At 42.2% G+C, this 13,162-nt stretch overlaps 2 protein-coding genes across 8 annotated transcripts in view; one reads left to right on the top strand and one right to left on the bottom strand.

Moving 5' to 3' along the window:
• The window catches only part of SH3YL1 (SH3 and SYLF domain containing 1), a 48,582-nt gene extending 47,560 nt beyond the window's left edge, over positions 1-1,022 (bottom strand). Inside the window, exon 1 of one of the 4 annotated variants that reach the window (XR_003991826.1) lies at positions 555-1,022. Coding sequence is in view for 2 of the 4 variants with exons in the window: in XM_030489448.1 (XP_030345308.1) it covers position 706 (1 nt within the window). In the remaining 2 variants the exon portion in view is untranslated. The remainder of the gene's footprint in view (positions 1-554) is intronic. The other 3 variants (XR_003991825.1, XM_030489448.1, XM_030489449.1) reach the window with 3 other exon arrangements.
• A 1-nt stretch (position 1,023) lies between these two features.
• ACP1 (acid phosphatase 1) overlaps positions 1,024-13,162 on the top strand; it is a 34,220-nt gene continuing 22,081 nt past the window's right edge. For 3 of the 4 annotated variants that reach the window (XR_003991829.1, XR_003991828.1, XM_030489450.1), the window contains exons 1-3: positions 1,025-1,126; positions 11,870-11,943; positions 12,053-12,166. Coding sequence is in view for 2 of the 4 variants with exons in the window: in XM_030489450.1 (XP_030345310.1) it covers positions 1,084-1,126; positions 11,870-11,943; positions 12,053-12,166 (231 nt within the window). In the remaining 2 variants the exon portion in view is untranslated. Of the gene's footprint in view, positions 1,127-11,869; positions 11,944-12,052; positions 12,167-12,221; positions 12,336-13,162 lie in introns of all 4 variants that reach the window. The other variant, XM_030489452.1, reaches the window with a different exon arrangement.

Genomic DNA, 13,162 nt, shown 5'->3' on the forward strand with positions numbered 1-13,162 from the left:
GTATTTTTGTTTAACCTCCAAAGAGCTTCATTTTGACTGAAAACCAAGGTAAACAAGCCATAGAAGCAGCAGAGGAATGCAGTCCCGGCCACACCTTGCCATTGCAGAGCCAGCGTTGCAGAACGCAGCCAGGTACATGGATAACCCTACAGAACAAGCCATGTAGAAAAAAAAAAAAACCCAACACTCAAGCTTTTCTGGAAAACAAAGCACTTGTGTGTGCTTAACTTCACCAGCAGCCTGGTGAGGCCAACACTGTATTTGACACCTCCGAAATTTCTTCTTGGAGGATGCACTACATGCCGCAACATTAGGCGAAATGGGAAATTAATGGGAGAACTACTTGTTGCTCGCAGTGTAAGAGCCTGTTTAATCTGTGGCAAGAGCCTGACTGGGAGTAGCCACCCAAGCGGCCCGCCAAGGGCTGACTGGCCCTTTAGCCTCTTGCCAGCCCTTCTGGGTGCCCTCCGCAGCTACAGGGCAGGCGAGCGGCTTCCCCCCAGTACCCCACGCCCGGCCCAGCGGCCCGCCGGGCAGACGTTCAGCCCACCCACCTGCCCGGGAGGAGAGCGACGGAACCGCAGGCAGGACGGAGTGAGCCGCCGCCTCAGCGGGGGAAGCCCGGGCGGCAGCCGAAGAGGGCGAGAGCCCCGCGCCGGGATTCCCGCGCTGAGGAGCCCATCTGCCCCCCACAACAGTACTCACTCCTGCCCCGGCCGAGCGCCCTCACTTCCCTTCGCCTCGCTCCTCCTCAGCGCCGCCGCCGCACTGGGCAGCGCCGGGGCGGCCCCGCCAAGCCGCGCACCTGCCGCAGGTGAGGCGGGCGGGGCCGAGGAGGCCGCCAACCGCCTGCCCGCTCGCGGCTCCGTCCTGGCCCCCCGTCCCGCCTGGCCCCAGCCCCGGCCCGTCCCGGCCCGGCCCGGCCCCGTCCCGTCGGTGCGCGCGCGCTTGGCGCAGTTCGCCCCTTTTAGTTTGGCCCAAATCAGGCAAAATCCGTAGCCGACTGTAACAGCCGGTGCCGTAAAGCGCAGCGCAGGTGGCGCGACAGTTGGGAAGGTCCCCTCCGTGGGTGTCTGCGCGAAGATGGCGGCGGGGGAGGTGAAGTCGGTGCTGTTCGTGTGCCTGGGTGAGCGGGGCGAGGGCGCAGGCGAGGCGGGTCTGCGCGGCGCTTCTCCCGGCCTCCTCCCGCCGCTCTTCGGGCGGGGGCCCCGGCTGGCGGTGTACGGAGCGCGGTGAGGGGAGGGCAAGCAGAGGGCGGGTAGGCCCGGCCCGCAGCCCCCGCGTCCCGGGCGAGGGTGGCTCTGCGGGTGTCTGCCTTCCCGGGGAGGGCCGGAGCGATAGGCGAGCATGGAGGCAAAGAGCAGCATCCATCGCCTTCCCGTGCGTCTTTGTGGTGGTACAGCAGCAATGAGTAGGAAATAACACATGGAATCCAGCATTGGTAAAGGCGAAGGTTATGTGTGGGGAAGAGCGGCACCTAAATACACAAAATCAACGTGAGCTCTGAATTAAGTACTGCTGCACGGAGTGGTGGTAAGGAATAGCTTTCTGAAATGGGCTGCTCAGTGATTTGCTTCTAGAACAGCGGGGAGGGAACACTGCAGCAGTGCCTCATGGACGCGGTTTGTGGTTCTGAGCACGTGCCACTAAAGAGGGAGCGAAAACGGTGACGAGAATGACCGAAGTTAATGGAACAGTCTGTAAGAAGAGGGTAAATGTGGTAGGAGTTATGTAAGAAAAGGAACTTGGTGGAGGTAGAAGTCATGTTGAGCTATGGAATTGCGGCCATCATGAAAAAAATAAGACTATTTTGAAGGGCTACCTAAATGAAGAACTAAGAAATGTTATTTATTTATTTACTTTTTTAAAGATATTCTGTATGTTTTGTGAAGCTCATGTCATAAGAGGTCATGGAAAACAGAAGTGTAAATGGGATCAGAAATGTTCTGGATGCTTTCCTGAAGGTTAAGACCATTGGTTACTCATAAGCAAGATAATCTTCTGCATCTTCACAATCAACAAATTGCTAACCTGACTACCTGGATTATGGAGCCCCATTTTGTACATGCTTTTTCTAAACATCTGCTTCAGCTTCCTCCTGGGGATAACAAGCTAGACAGCTCTTTGCACTGATCTAAGAGGGGTTTTAACATTATCTGCGTCCTAGTCCTTATAATCTTACCTGTGTGCTGAGATTTGATCCCTGTGAATCCCTAGCATTTTGCCATTCTTGTTACAAAACCATTGGTTAATATGTTTGGGGTTTTTTACTGCCTGCTTTTCCGTTGTAAGAGGAGAAGTGCAGATTAATTAAATAGCAAAACAAGAGTTTAGTTCTGTGAAATATGTTATGATGTTTACCTTAGGGAAAAATCAGCCCCTAATAATAATTAAGGGAAAACATTCTTTAGTAAGGGATTATCAGTTGCTTTATCTTTGGGAGCCAGTGTCCTAGACAAACATTTTTTGCAGAAAAACATGTAATTAATATGCATCCTTCTTTCAAACACTGTGTTCTAAAGGCAGTAGTAATCATCATCCCTAGGTGCTGAAAGACAAGCCGGCAGGGAAGAAGAGCGGCCTGGCTGAGCAGAGCTTTGGGCTGCACAGCTTTGGCTGTGTTAGGGAGAAGCTGCTGCCCCAGCATTCACACACCATTCAAGGAGTTTCCCTCACAATACCTGGGACTTTAACTGCTAAGAGCAGAGCTCCTTCGCAGTGGATAGCTCTGATGAACTGAGGGGTGCCCCTTTCAACTCCTCACTCATGCACACACTCACTTTTGGGGTGTGCTTTCTCCTCCTTTGGGCTTGATCCTAGATTTCCTGCAGCAGAGTCTCAGTCATTTGATTCCAGGAAAAAATGATAATTGAGTGGTACAGCAAAAAAAAAAAAAAGCTGTGTGCCTCCAGAGATGGACCCTGAACAAAGACATCACTGGGCAATTTACTGTGATTTATGCACCTGCCCCTTGTATGCCTTTTTAATCCAATGGTTATTTTTTGGTCTAGAGTCTTACGTTACTGGATTGTCTTGTCTTTGTACAGATAGGTCGTTAACTGTTCTTACCTTGTTGAGCTGCAGCTTCTGCTGACGGCAGTAGCCTCTTTCTGATTTGTACTTCTTGTGCACCTGCTTGTTGCCAGACCACAGGACACTAAAAAAGTCCTAGGTCTAGGGTAAACGTTACTTAGCAATAGCTAAAACATCAGTATTGACAAGATTCTTCTCACACTAAAGCCAAAACGCAGCACTGTACCAGCTTCTAGGAAGATTGCCAAGAAAACTAACTCTATTCCAGCTGAAAGCATACCTAGGTGAAAGTCCATAGCTTACAGCCTAAGGCTTCAGCAAATTTAGCTGCTCATGCTAAGCAAGTAAAGCTAAGCAAACAGCATTCTAAACCACACAATATTATAACACTGACTCAAACTATTTAAAACTTACTTATTTAAGCTAAATAATTAATATCTCTCAAAAGGCTGGAACTCACTTAAAAAAGGAGAGTTTATGACCATTGAAAAAGGGGCGGGCATCTCAGGAGGACTACAAGGATGTCATGAGGTTCTGCAGGAAGAAATTTAGAAGGGCCAAAGCCCAACTAGAACTTAATCTGGCTACTGCCATAAAAGAGAATAAAAATGTTCCTATAAATACATTAGCAACAAAAGGAGGGCTAAGGAGACTCCATCCTTTACTGGACATGGGGGGAAATGTAGTAACAAAGGATGAGAAAAAAGGCTGATGTACTTAATGCCTTCTTTGCCTTGTTCTTTAATAGTATGACCAGTTGTTCTTGGGGTACCCAGCCCCTTGAGCTTGCAGACAGGGATGGGGAGCAGAATGAAGCCCTCGTAATTCAAGGGGAAATGGTCAGCAACCTGCTACACCACTTGGACACACACAAGTCTGTGGGGCCAGTTAGGCTCCACCCAGGGATACTGAGTGAGCTGGCAGAAGTGCTCACCGAGCTGCTTTTCGTTAGCAGTCCTGGCTAACTGGGGAGCTCCAAGCTGACTGGAAGTTAGCAAACGTGATGCCCACCTATAGAAGGTGGGCTGGAAGGGCTGGAAGCAGGATCCAGGGAACTACAGACCTGTCAGTCTGACCTTGGTGCCAGAAAAGGCTATAGAGCAAATAATCTTGACTGCCATCATGTGGCAGACATGGAGGACAACCAGATCAGGCCCAGTCAGCACGTGTTTGTGAAAGGCAGGTCCTGCTTGCCCCTCTTGATCTCCTTCTGTGACAAGGTGACCTGCTTAGTAGATGAGGGAAAGGCTGTGGCTGTTGTCTACTTAAACATCAGTAAAGCCTTTGACACCGTTTCCCACAGCATTCTCCTGGAGAAACTGTCTGCTTGTGGCTTGGACAGGTGTACTTTTTGCTGGGTAAAAAACTGGCTGGATGGCTGGGCCCATAGAGTGATGGTGAATGGAGTTAAACCCAGTTGGCAGCCAGTCACAAAAGGTGTTCCTCAGGGCTCAGTACTGGGACCAGTTCTGTTTAATATCGTTGTTATTGGATGAGGGGATCAAGTGCACTCTCAGAAAGTTTGCAGATAACACCAAGTTGGGTGGAAGTGTTGATCTGCTTGAGGGTAGGAAGGCTCTGCAGAGGAATCTGGACAGGCTGGATTGGTGGGCTAAGGCCAATGTTATGAGGTTCAACAAGGCAAAGTGCCAGGTCCTGCACCTGGGTCATAACAACCCCATGCAATGCTACAGGCGGGGGGAAGAGTGGCTGGAATGGTGCCCTGTGGAAAACAACCTGAGGGTGTTGGTCAACAGCCGGCTGAACATGAGCCAGCGTGTGCCCAGGCAGCCAAGGCGGCCAACAGCATCCTGGCCTGTATCAGCAATAATGTGGCCAGCAGGGCCAGGGCAGTGATCATCCCCCTGTACTGGGCACTGGTGAGGCTGCACCTTGAATAATGTGTTCAGCTCTGGGCCCCCCACTACAAGAGAGACATTGAGGTGCTGGAGCCTGTCCAGAGAAGGGCAGTGAAGCTGGTGAAGGGTGTAGAGCACAAGTCTTATAAGGAATGGCTGAGGGAACTGAGGTTGTTTAGTCTGGAGAAGAGGCTGAGGGGAGACCTTATTGCTCTCTACAACTACCTGAAAGAAGGATGGAGCAAAGTGGGTGCTGGCTCTCCTCCCAAGTAACAAGCAGTAGGACAAGAGGAAATGGTCTCAAGTTGTGCCAGGGGAGGTTTAGATTGGGTATTGGGAAATATTCTTCACCAAAAGGGTTGTCAAGCATTGGAACAGGCTGCCCAGGGAAGTGGTTGAGTCACCATCCCCAGAGGTATTTAAAGGATGTGTAGATGTGGCACTTGGGGACATGGTTTAGCGGTGGACTTGGCAGTGCTAGGTTTATGGTTGGAGGTGATGATGTTAATGGTCTTTTCCAACCTAAACAATTACATGATTCTATGAAACAGTTCATATGCATGGATCTGTAAGCCCACCATGGGGATTTGACTGTTACAAGTTCCTAATCCAGTTGAGTCTCTGAGGAACTGTTATTAATGGAAGATGATACAATAATTTAAGTATGGGAGTGAAATGATTACCATTAAGCTTGAAGAAAGGGTGAACAGGTAAGGACTGATGTTAATGGGGTGGATTTTTTTTAAACAAATGTTGTAAATACCTTTTTTAAACTCCTGTGTTACTGTGTTATGACAAAATAACCATGACAGTGTATGATGACAAGCACTTCTTTTTCAGTCAAATACATACTCTTTTCAGTTAAGTTTCGAGGACAACTTGTTTCTTTTTCCTGCTTTAAGTTCACTTTTTTTGTTAATTTTGAAGAGTGATACTTATGCCCTAATAGATGTTTTCCTCCTAAATTTTATTAGAAAGAGTGCCTATGGTTATTGCTGAAGAGAGTACTAAATAGATTTCTGGAATTACATTTATCTGTAGTATTCTGTGCACATTAATTCTGAAGTTTGCTACATTCAGTGAGAGCTGATCCCAAAAACTGCAAGCCTTCATGAAAGATTACATTTTATTTCTACGTTATTTTGGAAGAGACTTATTACTGAAGCATCTATTAACTGTATTATTTGTAATGAGATAAGTATATATCCATTACACAATAAAATACAATCTAGTTAATGTACATAACTACATTAATTATAAGGCTTCCTCATCATTGAGAAATAAATGAACATAGGTAATTATATGAATATATATATGAATGAATATATATATGAATTATATATATGAATTCATATATGAATATATGAAAAGGCACCAGGAAATAATATTTTTCATGTAAGGCAAAGAAATAATTAAAACTAGAGGTGAAATGCAGTTTGCTCTTTTTACGCTTAGCTAGCTCATTTAATTAATGGTTGAGGTCCAGAAATGAGCTTGATATGATGCTCTCTCAGCCTCTCTCGCTCTGCTGGCTTGTCCACTCTAATGTAACAACTGCATGGGCATCTTGGACCAGGCTCTGGCTTACTGATCTCCTCCAGGTGTGGAGGAACAGCTGTAAGACAGGTGAACAGTAAGCAGAGTGGGTTTGGCTGGGTTCTCTGAAAATTGATGTTTGTCATGAACCACTGAGTATGAGTGATCTAGACTGCACAAAACAAGTTCTAAAACGACAGTTAATTTATTGGTTATGAGGAAACTAGGTTACAGTTGCAGAGAGATTTGAGTTCCTAGTTCAGTTGTCACAGTCCATTACATGCATTTAGATACAGCCAAATACATGGGATAAAATGCCATTTATGGCTGCAGAATGGGAAAGCAGTAGGTTGGATAAGACATTGAAGAAGTCATGGAAAACAGCTGCTGTAATGAGGGTTCTTTGCAAGCTGACAGAAATAATGCCATTTTTTTTCTAAAGAAGAGAATGTTGGATAAATATAAGAAAAATACCTTCTGTGCAGCACTGGTAAAGGTAGCTGTAGGAATACATGCCTTATTTAGTCTGTGTTTCAGAGTGGTGCAGAGGTACTAGAGATTTTGAAAGCAGGGTTGTAAAAGCAATCTTGGGATGGACTATGGTGGTAGGACAAGGGGTAACAAGTTCAAAGTTAGACAGGGGAAGTTTAGATTAGATATAAGGAAGAAGTTCTTTACTGTGAGGGTGGTGAGGCACTGGAACAGGTTGCCCGAGGAGGCTGTGAATGCTCCATCCCTGGTGGTGTTCAAGGCCAGGTTGGACAGAGCCTTGGGCGACGTGCTTTAGTGCGAGGTGTCCCTGCCCATGGCAGGGGGGTTGGAACTAGATGATCTTAAGGTCCTTTCCAACCCTTACTATTCTATGATTCTATGATTGGAAAATACAATTAAGATGTATGCTTAAAAAAGTCTGATAGTTGTGAGTAGGTGCTTATGTGTTGGAAATCTTAATTTTTTTACTGTGGAACCATTAGGTTGCTGGGAAAAGCTTAGTATTCCAGTAGTTGGTAACTCAGTATCATTAATCTTGGTGCAGGGAAAGATTTTTAAAATGTGAACATGAGCAAATTAGCTGATGTTTTGACTACCATGAATCCTGCAAATCATATTGCTATTTACGTTGGTTACATTGACTAAGCCTTGATTGGCAAGGGACTTTTGAAACCTAGTGCTCCTGTAGACATTCCCATTTAGATCTCTTGAGCCAAAATGGAGTTCTTCTTAGATACATATACATGCATCAGCTAATATTCTACTTCTGAGAGAAATCCCACTGTGTGTTGATAGTGGGGAGGGATATATGAAAGTCAGATGTCGTTTTGGTAGCCATATACTTAAGTGTTTTAGATAAAAAGCTTAAGTATTCAAGGAAATTGTCTGTGAATGGAAAAGCCAGGGAATCTGTAATAACATCAGTCTTGAATGGTTCCTTACAAAGCTAACTGAATGTCAAGTGTGACGTGATAGACTTAACTGTAAAGAACTAGGATTCATGATGAACTTCAGACAGGAATTTGAGTATAGAACAGAATAGAATGAGTAGTAAGTTTTAAATGCTTTTTTATGAAGGGGACTTGATGGATCATGCAAATCGTACTGGGAAGCATTATTACAGTCACTCAGATGAACTGTGCGTGGAAAGATAAGTGGAGTTAAACGCAGATTTTTAAATGTGAAAGGATGAAAGCTAGTAAAACTTCTGTAACACAATAGACAGAAAAATAAAGGAAAAAGAGAAAAACCTTTGTTTGCTTTAGGGAAGCTCTGAAAAAGTTAGCTGAATAAAGAACAATGAAGATACAAAAATGATTGAGAGAATAGATGATTAGATCAGCAGTACCTAGAGATGAGTTATAGACCTGAGCGTGAGATGGATTCAAGTTGTTGTTCCTGTCAGTAGAAGCAATGCTTCCATTTCTGTATGGGAATGGGTCAAAGATTAATGCAGAGACTGCAGTGAGGACTCCAAAAATGAAGCACTGGCTTGAATAGCCATCAGTGGAGTCCTTGTTCCTAGCAAATGAGTGAGAAAGCATGACTCCATAAAAGTGATCAACAGATGGTTCCAGTACTGATTATGTGATTGAAATTTAAGTCTCTTATCTTTGAATCATCATATTTGGAGACGTTTGTAGGATTTATATCAATGGGCAGACTGTCCGGTACCTTAGGTACTGTCTTTCTATGATTGAAAATGTCACTGCAACTTAAAGAGGTTGAAATTTTAAAAAAACAGAGAAGATGGAGATTCAGAGAACTTAATACAGTCATCTTCTACATAAAAAGAGCACGAGCACATCAGTCAGAAATACGACAAAGGAGAAAGGAACACCAGAGGAGGATAGATAGCAGAGATAGGGCCTAGGTAATGTTTAAGGGAAATACGGTTCAATACCAAGGAGGAAGGTAATCTCCTTATGAATATTTTTCTGAGATTTCTCCCTTCATTCCCCAGTTACGGCTGTCAGTCCATAGCTTTGGAAATACCGTGCATCTGAGGAATATTGGCAAAGCCTGGAAAGACAGATATGGGATATAAAACTGAATCTGAAATGGATAGAGATTATAGTTGGAAAGGGACAATGACTGGAAAACAAAGATTGAAGTTTGCATATGTCAGTGAGAAAAGATAGGGCTTTGCATTAATGATGAGCTGCACGATAACAGTCACAAGGAGTAGCATGAGTAAACAGAGTTGGTTAGGATGAAAATAACATTGCAGAGCATGAGGAGAAAAGAGGTTCTGTTAAGTTGGCTCTGGGATTCTGGCCATAGTCCCCAAGAATAGATTTGAATGATGACTGCAGTTCCTTAATAGTGTTAATACCTCCGGTAATATTTGGAATGTGTCATCATGGAATACATTAATTTTTAAGTCACAAACTAGGTTACGTGTTTGTTTCAGAAATAATGTAACTACAGTTTCTAGTAATTGCTAGAAGTAGTAGTTAATATATTTAATCAGTCAGTGATCATGGTGCCATTCATGATGATATTTTATAGAATATCATCAACATTGATATTTATGGCATTTATTTTAATTAGTGAGCAGGTTATAGAAGAGTGAAAGTTTGGAACAAGTCATTCAATCCAGGTAAAGCAGAAGGTTAAACAAATAGAAAAAGCCATGAAGGATTTATTCCAAAAGTACCATTTTGGAATTCTGGCAGCTGGTTAATGAATTAGTAGGGCCAATAGTATTAATCATTGTTTATTACTGAAATTTTGAGTGTAGTAACGAAACTTACTGTTTATGTGCAAGTTGTGTGGGATCATTCATACAGAGGAAAAATATCGTACAGGAAGAAGTGGGTGTCCCCAACAGCTGATGTAATGGAAACAGAATTTAATAGTTTAGAAGGAAGACTTAAAGGTCACCCGTTTGAAGCAACAGGAGAAAGAGGGAATGGACAAACTAGAAGTAGGGGATTATGATCACAAATCTGATGCTCAAGAAGGAGTCAAATGTGATTGTAGAAGTTATCTCAGGTTATTTCAAAAGACATGAGTAAATATTTAATTTTTTTTTTTTTCCCTCTTTTATAAAACAAACTGGTAAAAACCTTTGCCTGCAGTGTAGTCTGTGGTTTTATTTGCTTGTATACAAGAAAAATAAATTCAAATTAGAACAAGTGCAGCGTTGGCTTAACTGGACTGATTAGATAAGGAGTCAGTTAATTTCATGAGGAGACCAGGAGCTTGGTTTGTTTAGTTTAGCACAGCTGTGCTGTATCTGTTGAAGGAAAGAAAGGTTTTTAAGATAGATAGTGATGTTAAAGATCAGATGAACATAGACTTGCAAGAATAAATACTAAGTGAGAATCTGAAGGTTTCAGGCTACCATGAGAAGGGAGTATTCATGTATGTTACCATGTTCCTTCTGTTTCCTGTTAAAATTATATTTGTTAATGCTTAACTTTAACACTCAAAGAAGTGAGATTAACTTTTTAATGTATTATATTCTTTAATGTTTTTATCATTAAGTGCTACCCTGTTTTCTCACTTACTTTATAAATAAAACCAACTTTTCCTGCTTTAGTTTTCTTGTAAGACTGATTTAGTTTCTCTGCTTGGAGTAAACTAGTTCAAACAAAAGAAATAGTATGCTTTCTCCTGGAAGAAGATTTGCTGCCATCAAAATTCACTTAATGTTTCAGCAAGATCCATTTCTCAATGGTTAGCCAGTTCCTTTTGCCCCTTTAGTGAGCTGATGTTTTCTAAAACTTCGACTGCAAATTTCTATTACTTCAGTGGCTCACTTCCCACATCAGGCTTTTTTATAGTTGATATGATTGATGGCAAGTTATTAAATGCCCAGATCGTAGCAACTTCTTTCTCTTTAGCACCAAAGTATCGACCTTGATACTTAGTTTGAAAAATCCAGGCATGAAAATGAGGCCAAGTGCCTGATCTGATTTGTTGTTTTTGGTTGTTTTTTTTTGCTGCTGGAAATGTAGCTTTGTTCATGGGCACTTCTTTTTTGGGTTTTTTTTTTGTTTGGTTTTTTTTTTTTGTTTGTTTTTTTTTTTTTTTTAATTTTTTTTACTCTTTGATATTTGGCAAGAACTTAATCAGTAGTAGCAGAATGATTTGTTTAAAGGTATAGAAATGAGTGTTGCCATTTGTGGTCTTTTATACTTACCTGCTCAAAAGTAAGAGGTGAGCAAAGTCATACATTCTCTTTGGTGGAAAGCGAAGATTCGTTTGTATGATTTATTGTACATCTTGGTGGCATACCAAATATTATGAGTATCCATCTAGTTACTCAATTTCTGAAGTATGAAAAGGTAGAAAGAGCTAAAGTAATAGTTGAATAGACTTTTTATTGTTGTTGAGATACTTCATTCTATTTCAAAGACTATGTATTTTTGCATGCATTTTTGAGAGGCCTGCCTTAGGTGGTTAACTTATTTACACCTTCAGCAGTAGAGCATTTCTACTGCAGGTTGTTCAGCCATTTCACTACGTTGGTCTTTTTTGTGCTAGTGACCCAGAGCTGAATGCAGTACTTGAGGTGAGGTCTCACCAGAGCAGAGCAGAGTGGGAGAATCACCTCCTTTGACTCATTGGCCATGCTCCTTTTGCTGCGGCCCAGGATACAGTTGGCTTTCTGGGCTGCAAGTGCACATTGCTGGCTCATAGCCAATTTTGCACTTATAAGTATCCCAAGTCCTTCTCCACAGGGCTGATCTCAATCCCTTCATCTTTCAGTCTGTATTGATACTGGAGGTTGCTGCAACCCAGGTACAATACTCTGGGTTTCCACCCTTGCAGAATCTCTTGGGTAATGTAAGCAATGTAATAATGTAAGCAATCCACGTTCTTCCTAAGTAAACAAAAATGTAAATAGAAATCTTTGGTCTGTGCTGACAAATCCACACAATTGTTGATTATTTGGTTTTAATTGTCTTAAATTTCACTTTAATCTCCTGTTTCTATAGGAAACATTTGTCGCTCTCCAATAGCTGAAGCAGTTTTTAGAAAACTTGTAACTGATGAAAAAGTTGAAAATAAGGTAAGCTATTTATTTCTGTTCCTGCCTACTAACTGGCTAGGAGACACATTTATTAGAAATATAAACAGTGAGAAAGGAAACATAAAAATATAAATTTGTCTTTCTGTAGTGGAGGATAGACAGTGCAGCAACATCTACCTATGAAATAGGAAGCCCTCCTGACTATCGAGGACAGAGTTGCATGAAGAAGCATGGCATTACCATGAATCATATTGCCAGGCAGGTACTGTACTTCAATTTTCTTTAAATATGTGTATGTATTTGTTTTGTTGTTACAGTGGATGACAGACAGTGCTGCTGTTTCAGACTGGAACGTGGGGCGCTCCCCAGATACAAGGGCTTTAAGCTGTCTAAGAAATCATGGCATTGAGACAGCACATAAAGCACGGCAGGTAGAAGAGAGTATATTTTCTTTCTTGTTCATACCCATGCTTTGTTTAGTCCTAACCATTACAATCAAAGAAGTCATTTGACCAATGCATGGTTAAGCACCAAGTAACAAATACTATGTTTAGTTTTTCAAAGGACTCTGAAGTGGCCTATCTCTTACAGTTGAGGTTAGTGAGTTTTCTGTTATTAAGCTTCAGTGGAAGTAAAACTAGGAAACATTGGAGCAATTTCTGCATTGTGGAAAAATCCTGCCTTCAAGTAGTTAGTATTTTGGGAATTTTTAATACTTTTTAAAATGGACTTACTCTAGTAATCTGTGCTGCTGCTTTGAGAAAGGAATTGTATTTTATTTAGCAGGTCCAAAAAGAAGAAGAATACCTGTTCAGCCATATCAAAAAACTTCTGCTTTTGCATGAAGACCTTTTAAAAAAAAAAAGAGTGCTAAATTAGAATGAAGGCACTCAAACCCAAGATTAGTAGCATGATTGGTGGTAAGCTCAGAGGAAAATGTACTCTTGAAGCATTCTTAACTCAAATACAGGTTTGTCTTCTAGTGAAATCATCTCAGTTTTCATGAACAAAAGAATGTGTATTTCCATGCTGCATTCCGGAAAGATTGGAAATAAATGTCTGCATCTATTTAAATAATTCAGACACTCAAATAAATGCACATAACTTACTTTGGTTAACTGTTCTCTGGATATAAGATAGTCCTTTAGGGCTTGACCTTTACTTAGCTTGAGTTTATGCCACTAGTTCTTGTATTGACAAAAAGATCAAGTAGTCTTGTTATTACCTTCCATTTCTGTTCCCTTCAGAATTTTCCTAG

Source organism: Strigops habroptila, chromosome 6 (assembly GCF_004027225.2).
Source record: "Strigops habroptila isolate Jane chromosome 6, bStrHab1.2.pri, whole genome shotgun sequence".
Classification (NCBI taxonomy): domain Eukaryota; kingdom Metazoa; phylum Chordata; class Aves; order Psittaciformes; family Psittacidae; genus Strigops; species Strigops habroptila.